The 15,069-nt window shown below is 33.2% G+C and overlaps 1 protein-coding gene across 1 annotated transcript in view; it reads right to left on the bottom strand.

The window, feature by feature from the left end:
* Positions 1-15,069, bottom strand: part of PGR (progesterone receptor) — a 95,976-nt gene that overhangs the window by 78,400 nt on the left and 2,507 nt on the right. Inside the window, exon 2 of the mRNA XM_074335567.2 lies at positions 13,913-14,064. Coding sequence (XP_074191668.1) covers positions 13,913-14,064 — 152 coding nt within the window. The remainder of the gene's footprint in view (positions 1-13,912; positions 14,065-15,069) is intronic.

Here is a 15,069-nt window from a genome sequence, read left to right as displayed (position 1 = left end):
CACATGGACTGCAAGCTTCTTGAAAGGAAAAAACACACCTTCTGCTATAGAGGCCGTAAGTAGCCGGTTGAGAGTAAGAGTGTGGGCCCCAGGAATTAAGTTCTGCTCTACTTCTCACTAACTGAATGAACCTCATCTGTATAACGAGGAAAATATAACCTGCTGCAGAGGATAACTGTATAGTGCATGTAAAAAGATGAGAAGAGTGCCTGAATTTCACAAACACTTAATAAATGATAACAAGTATTTTTATACATTAGTTTTTATATCTCCTACAAATGTTATAGCACAGTTTTGACTTCATGGTTCATACTTACTATTTGTTTATTCAATCTCATACATAAATCACCTTGCCATAGAAGATTAATAACATTTAAAGTATTGCTATCCGAAGAAATATTAATTAATAGTGAATACTATGCTTCAAGAAAAAAATTATATGATTCCTTAAAATGTTATATAAAATACATAACACCACAGGTTATAACAGCAGTTAAGAGAGAAACCAAAAGCCTGATTTGAATCGCAGCCTCTATACTTTGTAGTAACCTCTGTGTACACTCATCTGTGAAATACCAGTAATAAGGGTACCTCTACTTCATAGGTCTCTTACAAGGTTAAATGAGTGTAATATATTAAAACACTTAGAATAGTGCGTGGGCCACAGTCAAGGATAGTTAAGTGTTTGTTAAATAAATAACCTCTTATAAAACATCAGGATATGTCAGTGGAACAAACTGCAATCCTCCTAAATTGGTCTAATTGACTACCCGGTGTGTCATCCAAGGCTTTGGCATAACTCATCTCAAAGTATTCTTCTGTTCACTAATTGAATTGTACGACAGGTTTTGTTTTGTTTTGTTTTGTTTTCTTCTTCCTGATTTTGTGCATGTCAAAGACAAATGACTACATACATATTTATGTAGTCCCAGCAGAGCAACTGTTAAATGTAATAAGTATCAATACATGCATTTGGAATGAATAAATAATGAATCAAGTCATTTTAGCAGTATGAAGGAAACTAATCATCTAGTTCATTTAGAGCCATATCAAAATACTTAATTATATTCTGGAAAGAGGAACAAGGCATATACCCAAGGAGGCAAGCACAAAAAATGCTTACTCAAGTAATTGTGTAGCAATGCCTTAATAAGAGGAATTTCATACTATCAAGTATTATGCAATATTTAAAAGAACAAGCTAGTACAATATATATAAATACACAGGGCTTCAAGTCATTGTTGTATAAAAATAATATGAAGAGTGATTCACAAATTATGACATGTGATACCATTTACTGGTATGTATTAACATATCCAAAAGAACATATTTCTCTCTCTCTCTCTCTCTCTCTCTCTCTCTCTCTCTGTCTCTCTCTCTCTCTCTCTCTCTCTCTCTCTCTCTCTCTCTCACACACACACACACACGTGAAAAACTGAGGTAGAGGTATAGAAGAATAGTAGGAAAGAGAATAGATTAGAGGTATTGATCAAAGATGACAAGCTTTTTTGGTAATATTTTAATTTTTAAAGGAGAATGTATTATTGTGTTATTTGAATAATTAAAGTGCAGCAAGTCAAAGGCTAGAGCAGGAGCACTAGCTGTTAAATTTAGCATGTCTGCCTTGCTACCAGTGCTTCCCTCTCAGGTTCTGGCAGTGATATTAAGATATAGGTTCTGAAGGAACATTAATAATTGGGTAATGCTATGTAACCAAATATTGAGCAGATAACCATTTCTTTTCCAGGTAATTGAAGGTTTATTTTTTGGGTCATAATGCAAACTTGTGCTTAAAACCAGATTACTGTTGATACTAAATACTAAACTGAGAGATCTGCAACTTGAGAATAAATTATTCAACTTATTATTAATATTTATTGTTATTTATAGAGTTTAAAAGTGAAGTCCAGTGAATTAATACATGTTTATTTTTAGGGTAACAGGAAAACTGACATAGGTGAGATTCTACTGGAGAGAAATTTAAATTAAATAAGATTATTGGCAAAATATCTTCTCAAGAGCCCAAATATTAATCAAAGAAATTATAGTGGAAGGGATTGTTGGATAATTTTATAGATTATAAAAGACAGAAAAGCCTTATAGAGCTCTAAAGACAGGAAAAATAAGTCATAAATTTGTTAGTGAAACTTTAAATGTATTAAGAGCCTATTTCAAAGCAAGGAAAGTCAAAGAGGGATACTACATAATGATAAAGTCATCAGTTCTCCAAGAATACCTAACAATCCTTAATGTATATGCATCTAAGAATAGAGCATCAAAATTTTGTCAGGCAAAACTGATAGAACTGCAAGGAAAAAATAGATGAATCCACTATTATAGTTGGAAATATCAACACCTTTCTATCAGAAATGGACAGATCCACCAGGCAGAAAATCAGTAAGGACATAGTTGAACTCAAAAACACCATCACCTGGATCTAACTGACAGCTCTTGACTACTTGACCAACAGCAGCACAACACACATATTTCTCAAGCTCACATGCAATATTCACAAAGATAGACCACATTTTAGGCCATAGAACACACCTTAACATATTTAAAGAACAGAAAGCATACAATTATCTTCCCTCAGACTATAATGGAATTCAACTAGAAGTCAATAACAGAAAGACAACTGAAAAATCCCACAATACATAGAGATTTAACAACACACTTTTAATTAACATGAGTTAAAGAAGAAATTGCAAGAGAAATTAAAAAAAAATTGGATAGAAAGATGAATTATTCATAGACACAGACAATGGTTTAGTGGTTACCAGAGGGTAAGGGGGGTGGGGGATGGGAGATGAGGGTAAAGGGGATCAAATATATGGTGATGGAAGGAGAACTGACTCTGGGTGGTGAACACACAATGGGATTTATAGATGATGTAATACAGAATTGTACACCTGAAATCTATATAATTTTACTAACAATTGTCACCCCAATAAATTAAAAAAAAATAAATAAAGATGAATTATCAAAGTCTGTGGTACACAGTAAAGGCAGTGTTAAGTGGGAAATACATAGTATTGAATGTATATATTAGAAAAAATGAAAGATCTGAATTCAATCATCTAAGCTTTCACTTAGGAAACTGGGGGGAGGGAGAGAGCAAATTAAGGAAAATAAAGTAGAAGAAAAGAAATAAAAATTAGATCAGAAATCAATGAAATTATAAATAGGAAATCAATAAAGAAAATATACCAAAACCTGGTTCTTTGAAAAGATCGATAAAATTGATAAACCTCTAGCCAGGCTAATTTAAAAAAAGGAGACTACAAATAACTAACGTCAGAAATGAAACAAGAGAAATCACTATAGAGCCTATGAACATCAAAAGGATAATAAATAGTTTGAACACATGTATGCTCAACAATTTGATAACTAGATAAAATGGACCTATGTCTTGAAAGACAATTTGCCAAAACTCATGCAAGAAGAAATAGGCATCATTAGTGAATTCTACCAAACATTCAAAGATAATTTAATACCTGTCTTCCTCAAACTATTCAAAAAAATTGAAGAAGAGGCAATACTTCCTAACTCATTTTATGAGGCCAACATTACACTGATACCAAAACCTGGTAAGGTTAACACATAAAAAGAAAACTACACACCAATGCCTCTGATGAATATAAATGTAAAAACCCTAATCAAAATATTAGCAAATCAAATACAATAATACATATACAGATTATACATCACAATCAAGTGGGATTCATTCTAAGGGCTCAAGGATGTCTCAACATATCCAAATCAATGTGATACATCACATAAACAAAATAAAGAATAAAAATCATATGATCATATCAATAGATGCAGAAAAGCATTTGACAAGATACAACCTCCATTTATGATTAAAACACTTAATAAAATGGGTATAGGAGGAAAATACCTCAACAAAATAAAGGCAATATATGACAAACCCTTAGCTAATATCATATTTAATGGTGAAAAACTGAATGATTTTCCTCTACAATCAGGAACAAGACAGTTATTTTCACCACTGTTATTCAACATAGTATTGGAAATCCTAGTCAGAACAGACAGGCAAGAGAAAGAAGTAAAATGCATCCAAATTGAATACGAAGTCAAATTGTCACTTTTTGTAGATGACATGATTCTTTATATTGTAAACCTTAAAGACTCCACCAAAAAATATTACAAACAATAAACAAATATAGTAAAGTTGTAGGATACAAAATCAGTGTACAAAAATATATTGCTTTCCTATATACTAACAATAACATTTCAGAAAAGGAAATGATGAAAACAATTCCTTTTGCAATTTCAACTAAAAGAATAAAATACCTAGGAATAATCTTAACAAAGGATGTGAAAGACCTATACTCTGAAAACTGTCAGACACTATTAAAAGAAATTGAAGAAAACACAAAGAAATAGAAAGATATTTTGTGTTCATGGATTGAAAGAATCAACATAGCTAAAATGGCCATATTACCCAAAGCAATATACAGATTTAATGCAATACCCCCAAAAATCCCAATGACATTTTAAAAAGAACTAGAACAAAAAATCATCACATTTGTATGGAACCACAAAAGACCTCAAATAGCCAAAGCAATCCTAAAAAAAAAGAACAAGCCTGGAGGTATCACACTCTCTGACTTCAATTTATACCACAAAGCGACATGCAAGCAGCATGCTATTGGCCAAAAAAAAAAAAGAAAAGAAAAAAAAAAAAAGACAGACACACAGACCAATGGAACAGAACTGGGAACCCAGAAATAAGCCCAAATATATGTGGACAGATAATTTTCAACAAAGGAGCCAAAACACACAATGGAGAAAAGAAAGCCTCTTCAATAAACGGTGCTGGGAAAATTGGAAATTCATGTGCAAAAGAATAAAACTAGACTGCTATCTGTTATCATATACCACAATTAACTCAAAATGGATCAAAGACCTAAATAATAAATTGCGTAGAAAAAAGCCTGAAACAATAAATTGCGTAGAAAAAAGCATAGGTACTAAACTTATGGACCTTGGGTTCAGAGAGGATTTTATGAATTTGACCTCAGAGACAAGAGAAGTAAAAGCAAAAATAAATGAATGGGACTATATCAAACTAAAAAGCTTCTGTATTACAAAAGAAACCATCAACAAAACAAAGAGGCAAACAATCAAATGGGAGAAGATATTTACAAACAACACTTCTGATAAGGGGCTAATTTCCAAAAAATATAAAGAACCCATACAGCTCAACAAAAAAAAACAAAAACATTCCAATTAAAAAATGGTCAGAAGACCTGAACAGATACTTCTTCCAAGAAGACATACAAATGGCCAACAGATATATGAAAAAATGCTCAACTTCACTAGTTATTAGGGAAATGCAAATCAAAACCACAATGAGACATCACCTCATACCTGTTAGAATGGCTATCATCAACAAGACAAGTAATAAGTGCTGCAGAGGCTGTGGAGAAAAAGGAATCCTCATGCACTGCTGATGAGAATGCAGACTGGTGCAGCTGCTATGGAAAACAATATGGAGGTTCCTCAAAAAGTTAAGAATTAAATTACCATATGACTCAGCAATTCCTCTTCTGGGTATCTACGCCAAAAAATCTAGAAACATTTATCCATAAAGATATATGTCCCTCCATGTTTCTTGCAGCATTATTCGTAGTGGCAAAGACATGGAAACAACCAAAGTGTCTTTCTATAGATAACTGGATAAAGAAGATGTGAGATATATATCTATATCTATATATCTATTTCCATATAGATATAGATAGATATAGATAGATAGATAGATAGATAGATAGATAGATAGATAGATAGATAGATAGATAGATAGATAGATAGAGATACACACAATGGAATACTACTTGGCCATAAGAAAAGATGAAATACTACCATTTGTGACAACATGTATGGATCTTGAGATTATCATGCTAAGTGAAATAATTCAGACAGAAAAAGTCGAGAACCATATGATTTCACTCATGTGGAATATAAAACTGAACAAGACAAACAAAACGAACAAGACAAACAAACCAACAAATGAACAAGACAAAGAAAAACTCAGACACAGACAACAATTTAGTGGTTACCAGAAGGTAAAAAAAGGGTGGGGATGGTAAAAGAGGGTAAAGGGGATCAAATATATGGTGATGGAAGGAGAACAGACTCTGGGTGTTGAACACACAATTCAATAATAGATGCTGTATTATAGAATTGTACACTTGAAACCTATGTAATTTTACTAACCAATGTCATCCCAATAAATTTAATGAAAATTAAAAATAAAGAAATAGACAATCTGAAGATACTCATAGCTATTTAAAAAATTGAATCAATAATTAATAACCTTTCAAAACATAAAGCACCATGCTCAGATGGGTTCACTCATGAATTCTACCAAACACTTAAGGAAAAATTTATACCAGTTCTCCACAATATCTTTCAGAAGACAGAAACACAAGGATTATTTCCTAACTCATTCTATGAGACCAGAATCACCCCAATACAAAACTAGACAGAGACATTACAAGAAAAACACAGATTAATATCTCTCATAATCATAAATGCAAAAATCCTCAAGAATATTAGCAAACTGACGCAAACATAAAACGAGTATAAAAACAATTATACACCGTGACCAAATGGGATTCACCCCAGGAATGTAAGGCTGGTTCAACATTTGAACATCAATTAATGTAATCCATCACATCAACAAGATAAAAAGGAAACATCACATGGTATCAATAGATGCAGAAAAGCATTTGACAAAATCCAACAGTCACTCATGATACAACCTCTCAGTAAACTAGGAATAGAAGGAAACTTCCTTAACTTGATTTAAAAAAAATCTACAAAAACCTTACAGCTAATATACTAATGATAAGAAACTAGAAGTTTTGTCATTAGATTAGAAACAAAGCAAGAATGGCCCCTCTCACCACTCATTTTCAACATTGTAGTAGAAGTCCTACTAATGCAATAGAACAAGAAAAGGATATAAAAGGTATATTCATTGGGAGGAAAAGAAAATAAAACTTTTTGTTTGCAGATGGCATGATTGTTATGTAGAAAATCTGAAAGAACTGACCAAAAAAAAAAAAAAAAAAATCTCCTGGAACTAATAAGCAATTATAGCAAGGTTGCAGGATAGAAGGCTAATATATAAAAGTCAGGCTCTTCAGATATACCAGCAACAAAGAAGTGGAATTTGAAATGAAAAACACCATATCAATTATATTAGCACTCCCCCAAATAAAACAGGTATAAATATAACAAAATATGTACAGAATCTATGTGAAGAAAACCACAAAATTCTGGTGAATGAAATCAAATAACTAAATAAATGGAGAGATTCTCCATGTTTATGGATAAGAAGACTCAATATCATCAAGATGTCAGTTCTTTCCAATATTATTTACAGGTTCAATGCAATACCAATCAAAATCAACACAAACTGATCTAAAGTTTATATAGAGAGGCAAAAATCCTAGAATGACCAACACAATACTGACGAAAAAAGTGGTAAGACTAAAATTACCTGACTTCAGGACTTACTATAAAACTACAGGCATTAAAACAGGGTGGTATTGGTGAAAAAATAGACAAATATATCAATGGAACAGAATAGAAAGCCTACAAATAGACCAATATAAGTATAGTCGACTGATCTTTGGCAAAGGAGAAAGGCAATACAATGAAGCAAACATAGTCTCTTCAACAAATAGTGCTGGAACAACTGGACATCCACATGCAAAAAAAATGAAACTAGAAACAAATCTTACAGACTTCATAAAAATTAACTCAAAATGGATCACAGACCTAAATGTAAAAAAATTATAAAACTCCTAAAACATAACATAGGAATAAATCTAGATGGCCTTCAGTTTGGTTATGACTTTTTAGATACAACATGAAAATCATAATCCATGAAAGAAAAATTGAGAAACTGAGTTTTATTAAAAGTAAAATTTTCTGCTCTGCAAAAGACACTGTCAAGAGCATAAAAACACAGAGTGGGAGAAAATATTTTCAAAAGATGTATCTGATAAAGGACTGTTATCTAAAATATACAAAGAACTCTTAAAACTCAACAAAACAAACAAGTCAATTAAAAAATGGTCCAAAGATCTTAACAGACACCAGACTAGAGAAGATATACAGATAGAAAATAAGACTATGAAAAGATGCTCCACGTCGTATGTCATTAGGAAAATGAGAAATAAAACAATGAGATACCAGTGTACACCTATTAGAATGGCCAAAATCCAGAACAAAGATAATATCCCATGCTGACAAGAATATGTAGCCACAGGAATTCTCATTCATTGCTGGTAGGAATGCAAAACAGTACAGCCATTTTGGAAGACAGTTTGGCAGTTTCTTACAAAACCTTATCAAAAGATCCAGCAATCACACTTCTTGATATTTACTCAAAGAAGTTCAAAACTTACATACACTCAAAAACCTGCACATGGATGTTTATAGCAGCTTTGCTCATAATTTCCATAATTACTAGAAGAAACTGAGATGTCCTTCATCAATGAATGGATAAATAAACTGTGCTACATCCAGACAATGGAATATTACTCAGCCATGAAAAGAAGTGAGCTGTCAAACCATGAAAAGACATGGAGGAAACTTGAATGCATATTACTAAGTGAAACTATATGACACTCTGAAAAACTATGGAGGCAGTAAAAAGATCAGTGGATGCCAGTGATGGGGACAGAAGTATGATTAGGTGTAAAACAGAATTTTTAGGACAGTGAAACTATTCTGTATGGTATAATGATGGATACATGTCATTGTACATTTGTTCAAACCCACAGAATGTACAACACCAAGAGTGAACCCTAATATAAACTGTGGACTTTGAGTGATTTCTGCGATAGGGTCATCAATTATAACAAATGTCCCACTCTAGTGGAGGAAGTTGATAATTTGGGGAGGCTATGCATGTGTCAGGGCAGGGAGTTAAATAGGAAATTTTTGTACCTTCCTCTCACTTTTGCTAGGAAGTTAAAATTGCTCTAAAAATAATAAACTCTTTAAAAAGCTTAAAAGTCCATTACTTCTCTTTGGAAGCCATAGCAGTGAGAACCATGCTATCAGCTGAGTTTTTATTTTTAGTCTCTGACACCAACTCTACTCAACTTTTGAAATAAATACATTATTCATAAAAAATCATTTTTATACAGTTTCCTCTGTGGTCTACATATGATTGTATCTCTCTAATTTTGAAAGGCTTTTCCCATCTTCCCCAGCTTCTGACAGAGAGGTCAATTCTTTGGTTGTCTAGGCATTCCATCAACTAATCACATGGCACATCTGTAATTAGCTATATGCATGCTAATTGAAGGAAGGTCCCTTTCCCCCACATTAGAAACTCCACTGGGGCTGCAGTCAGCCAGGTCTGTCCTGTTTCACTGCTCTTTCAACCAGCACCTAGCACAGTGCCTGATACATGGCAGGTGCTCAATAAATATTTGGTTAATTAATACATGGACAAAAACAACAGAAAAGATGAACCAAAAGGACATTACACTCAGTGAAATAAGCCAGGGAAAGAAAGACAAATACTGGATGGTATCACTGATATGTGAAATCTAAAAAAAAGTCAAATTCATAGAAATTGAGATTAGAAAAGTGGTTGCCAGTGTCTGGAGTGTGGGGAAAATAGGGAGAGATGGGTAAAACTTTTAGTTATAAGATGAATAAGGTCTGAGGATCTAATGTATAACAGGGTGATTATAGTTGATAACACTGTTGTGTAACTGAAATTTGCTAAGAGAGTAGAGCTTAAATATTCTTGCCTAAAAGAAAAAAAGGTAACTATGTGAGGTGATAGATGGTAGGGACGCTTTTACAATGTACGAGTGTATGTATATCGAATCATCATGTTTTACACTTTAATTATCTTACAAATTTGTCAATTATACCTCAATAAAGCTAGAAAAAATAAGAATAATATGGTAATAAAATTTAAAATCCATCAATACTTACTTAGCCTAGTATCATCTAAATAGTATGTTTCAACTGTATTATAACATTAATCCAACTGTATTCTATTAAATGTATTGACTACAAACGCTGGCACAGTGTCAAGTATCCAAAGAATAAAAGCCTGGCATCATCAGTTATGATGATTAGTTCATCTAGCAAACAGTTATTTATTGGATGTCTTAGTAAATCCTAGCACTGAGCCAGTCAAAGTGCATAGAGAGGTGAGCCAATGAGAAATGATCCTTTCTGTCTTAATACCAGGTCACACTAGCTTGCATTTGTAAGACTGGCAGGTCATTATGACTTCATCTCCTTGAAAAGTCTCAGGACAATTCTTGACTACTTCCTGGTTCACTCCAAGTCTTAGTAAAGGAATGCAATGGGCTATTTAGCCAATTGCTTTTTGGCTAATTTTTATTTTTATTTTTTTATTTTTTTTTAGCTTAAGACAGGTTATCTCTCCCAAGCCCCTAACCTGACTTCCTGAGTGGTTTCTTTTTTCTCTGCCTCTTCTCCCTTCTGTCTCACACCAAGGGAAACCCAGTTTTCCTGGGTGCCCTTTTTTATGGGCTTTATCATGTCCCGCTCCTAACTTGGTGAAAAGAGGGAAACTGGCTCTTGGCCCCTGACTATATCTTCTCATCGTTGCCTTAAATGTGAAGTTAATAATATCTATCAATTTATATCACTCACTTTTAATCACCTTTGGTCTTTCATTCTTCCATAGGATTCACTTTTACCTTTCTAGATGTTTTATTATCTGGCTCACATTTTTTTCCATCCTTCTATTGTTTTTTTCTGTGAAATTTAAACCACATTTCCTATTATGAGAAAGGACGTATCACAGTCAAGAGCACAAATTCTGGGTTTGAATCCTGACTCTACCACTTTAACTGTAATTAAGGCAATTTAATATCTCTGTGCCTTAGTTTCCTTATTTGTAAAGTGAGTAATAACATCTACATTATAAGGATTAAATAAGATCCATAAAACACTTAGATAGTCACTGGCACACAGAAAGCACTCTAAAATGCCATTGTCATTCTTATCCTTGGTAACATTAATAACCGTATTGTTGACTATTGACTTTCCACTTCTGTACATATTGGCATCCACACATAGTTCTACTTTGAAGCAGCTCACCCCATAGCCCTACTTTAATATTTCAAATATGGTACTTCTCTCCAACTAGAAAAATCCTTCCTCATCTTTCTCATTCTTGAAAACTCCCAGAAACTTCTCTCTCTCTCTTGCCTTAAATCACTGATTCTCTCCCAATTCATCTAAACACCAGCAAACTAACTTCCCAAACTTTAACTCTCATAATTTCCTAATATGAATCTTTGGTAGTGTAATCTTCATCTCTTCACTCTTTGAACATAAGTATTTAAAAGCTCTCAATACCCACAGATTGATAATCTTACTTGTCCTTTAACATCCAAATTTATATCTTCCATGAAGCGTTCTCCCATCATTCTAGAACATTCCATCCTATAACCACCTTCCCCTTGCCCAAACACACAAACTCACAAACTACACAAATCGTATACTTCACAGAATTGCCTATCTGGGTATTTAGCGAGAATCTTTATTTTACATGTGTATGTTACCTCCTCCACTCTGTTACAAGCTCCTTGAAGGTAAAAGCAACACCAATTGAAGCTGACAATATGCTAGACATTCTTTTAAAAGTTTACATGTATTAACTCATTTAATCTTTATAGCAACCCTAAGAAGTAGCTACTGTTATCCTCATTTTATATCTAAGGCAGAGAGAGGTGGAATCAGGGGAAAAAACACCTTTGGCACAGATCTAAATATAAGATGTACATAATTGCTGAATATATAAACTTACTCATATAGTTTTGTAATCTTGTTCTAGTTTTATAAATGATGTATCAACATCTATCTTGAGTCCCTCTTTGTAAATATTGCCAAATAAAAGTGCTTCATTTTTACTACTCAAGACTAAAACAGGACTGTATCGAAAGTACAGGTCTAACAAATGCTTCTAAGAGTAAGACATCTTTTATGGGTTTGGACGCTAGTCTGATAATGGAGTGAAAGTACTTGTCTTTTAGTTAGGGAGTACTTGGTCCTACATGCACTTTTTGAAGTAACTTCAAAGAATTAAGTTACATTTATAATGTATCTACTTGTGCACACAATCTCTGAATTATAAGCACTGCAATTAAGGAGTATCTAAACTATGTTGACTAACAATCAGCTACTAACTAGTTGTGTGCTCTTTGGAAACTCAGATTTATGTCTTTGGGACATCTTATCTGTAAAAAAGAAAGACCTGGGCTAGAATGAACTGGCCTTTAGGGAATTCTAAGTGGGTCATTCACTTACAAAGTTAGACTATCCTAAGGAGACTATAAGAATGAAGGAAATGATATTAATGCAGAAGGAAATATTTAAGAAACCAGAACCAAAGTCAGATGGAAATAGTAACTCCAATTAAGTGCTGGAAAATCAACTCTTCCACACAGAGAACTTCCATCTGTAACTATGACTAAATGATGTCAGTGGGAAAGTTAATGCCACTCTCAGTTCTCACATACACTCTTTTCACTGTGCCTCAATTAATTTAAAATACAATTAACACCCCCTGAAGCTGAATACATAGGTTCATCATCAATTAAATAGATTCATCCTTTGTGGGGGAAAAAATCCATATTCTAGTAATATACAAAGCAAATATTTTTATGAAGAATTAATTTCAATAGGAGGAATACAAATCTATTAATAGTTGGGAATCATTTTCATCAAAAAGACATGATAGTTGTAGAGAATCAACTGATAAGCATCTACAGGTACAGGGGATTATTTTGTTGAATGTCTTTTAGGTTAGTGTTCTTTTGGTGTAAATGTGCCTTTGAAAGTCCGTTTTAGGTAAAAATTCCCCACTTCTTCCTTTCCTTATTATAAGTAGAGGGCTCTTAAAATCCGAAAACTCACAAACAGAAAGCAAAAAAGACATTCACATTTTTGGTTCCTTTGGTGTGATCTCAGTCCTCCAGAGGAAACCCTAAACTTATTTTAGCTTATTGCAAAATACACTTATTGTTACAATTCAAATGTAAAATTATCTGAAATGTATATTTATCTTCAAATATAAATGTGTTTGGCTGCTTAGCGTTTAGTGTAGATAGAAAGTTAAATTTAAAAATATTTTCTATGAAAGTTCAAGTCTGAAATATATTATGCAAGCCAGTCAAAAATCATTAGATAAATATGTAAATTAGATGATTTTAAAAACATGAAAGTCTTGTTGTAAAGCAAAATACTTCTTTAGAAATTATATTACTGTGATGCCCAGTATTTTTATTTGCTTTAAACTGTTTACTTCTATCCCCTTATACACTTACAAAAACATACTAAACAAACATTTTTGAAAATTGTTTAGAACTATCATTATATAAGTATTACATAAATTTGAATGTAGGGAAAAGACGAAATCATGTAGAAAATTTGTAATTACATCATATATATTACATAATATACACACAAGTACACATATGTAATTTTCACAGCTTTTACCATTTTTCTTTTGATCAAAATTTTAAATTTAATATATTATATATAATATATAATAGAAATATGAAAATATGATTAGAATAAAGCTATTTCTTTAAAGCTAAATAGTTAATGAACAGTATTAGTATTTCTCCCAAGAATAATGTGACCTATGTCTAATATTGAAAGTGTTAGTCAAACAATATGCAATTATAATATCCAACAACACTCAATTTTGAGTGTTATAAATAAAAATATTTTAGAAAACATCATATATTTTAAGTTATATGGAAATATCACCATTGCTTAGAAGAAGGAAGTGATAATTAAAATCTATAAAATATTAGATGGTCTCCATTTAAACAAACAATAAAGGATCAGGAAAGGAACTTACCTTCCATTGCCCTTTTAAAGAAGACCTTACAGCTCCCACAGGTAAGGACACCATAATGACAGCCTGATGCTTCATCCCCACAGATTAAACAAATCTTCTGAGGTAATGAGTCGAAGCTGTACTGCGGGCTCTGGCTGGCTTCTGAATCTGGCCTTGAAATGCAAAACAAAGTACTCCATTTATTTTTAGGTGTATTGCTATTTAATACCACAGTTTTCTTAACACTAGAATTGACAGACTAAAAGGGGATTAAAAAAAGTAGAACTGTATATATACACACTTGAAACACATGCAAATTAAACTTGCAAACTAAACATGTTACTGGATTCACCAGGCTTGCAAATTATTAGCCATTCATCAGTAGCATTAACATAAAAGAATAAATAATATATAATTTTTGTTCAGGAAAGTTCAATAGTACTCAGCAATGCTTTTGTTTTATTTTAAAACTCAACCCTGTAATGATTATTTACTTAAACAAGTATATGTGTTTGTCATTTAAAAGTATACTGACGTTTTGCCTATTCACAGCACATGATATTCCGAACCGAGCACTTTTTTCCTTAAAAATTCCATTACCTCAGCATGTAAATTAAAATGTTTCTGAAAAACTGTGTGAAAAGTTGTAGCGAATCCGAAACAATATTAGAATACAGTGTACTGCAGTGACTGGTAATTAAATCCATAATATAAACATTACACAACTTAATTTTAATCTTGAGATTCCTATGAATCTGGTCAGCTACCTTACATCAAATGCCACCCCTCCAGATGGAAAGATGCCTTAATGTCTCCTCTCCAAGGCAGACATTCCCAGTAAATGTCCTAAGAAGAGAAACATCTTATAAAGCCCCCAATTCGCCTCACCCTTTCTGCTCCACCCGGCTACAGTGGAGCGTGTGTGACGCTGCACATTTTAAATCAGGGCTGATCCTGCCTCGGAATCTCGCAGATTTGGAAAGTTTACAAAAATGTTTTCGGGGAGGCTGCGCCCCATTTGTGACCCCAAAAAAGTGAGGAGAGGAGGAAAGAAAAAGGAAGCCAAACTGCCCGGGTGCCCCGCCCAGGCCACCCACCCTCTTACGGCCACTCGGGGGAGCGGGAGCCGGGCGCTGGGGACACAGAGCTGGCGGCGGCAAGCGGGCTGGACCGCTACC

The sequence above is a fragment of the Rhinolophus sinicus genome, chromosome 14, assembly GCF_057876585.1.
Source record: "Rhinolophus sinicus isolate RSI-liver-muscle chromosome 14, RSI-T2T, whole genome shotgun sequence".
NCBI lineage: Eukaryota > Metazoa > Chordata > Mammalia > Chiroptera > Rhinolophidae > Rhinolophus > Rhinolophus sinicus.
The sequence above is the reverse complement of the archived record's forward strand: the minus strand, read 5'-3'. Positions and strand labels throughout refer to the sequence as shown.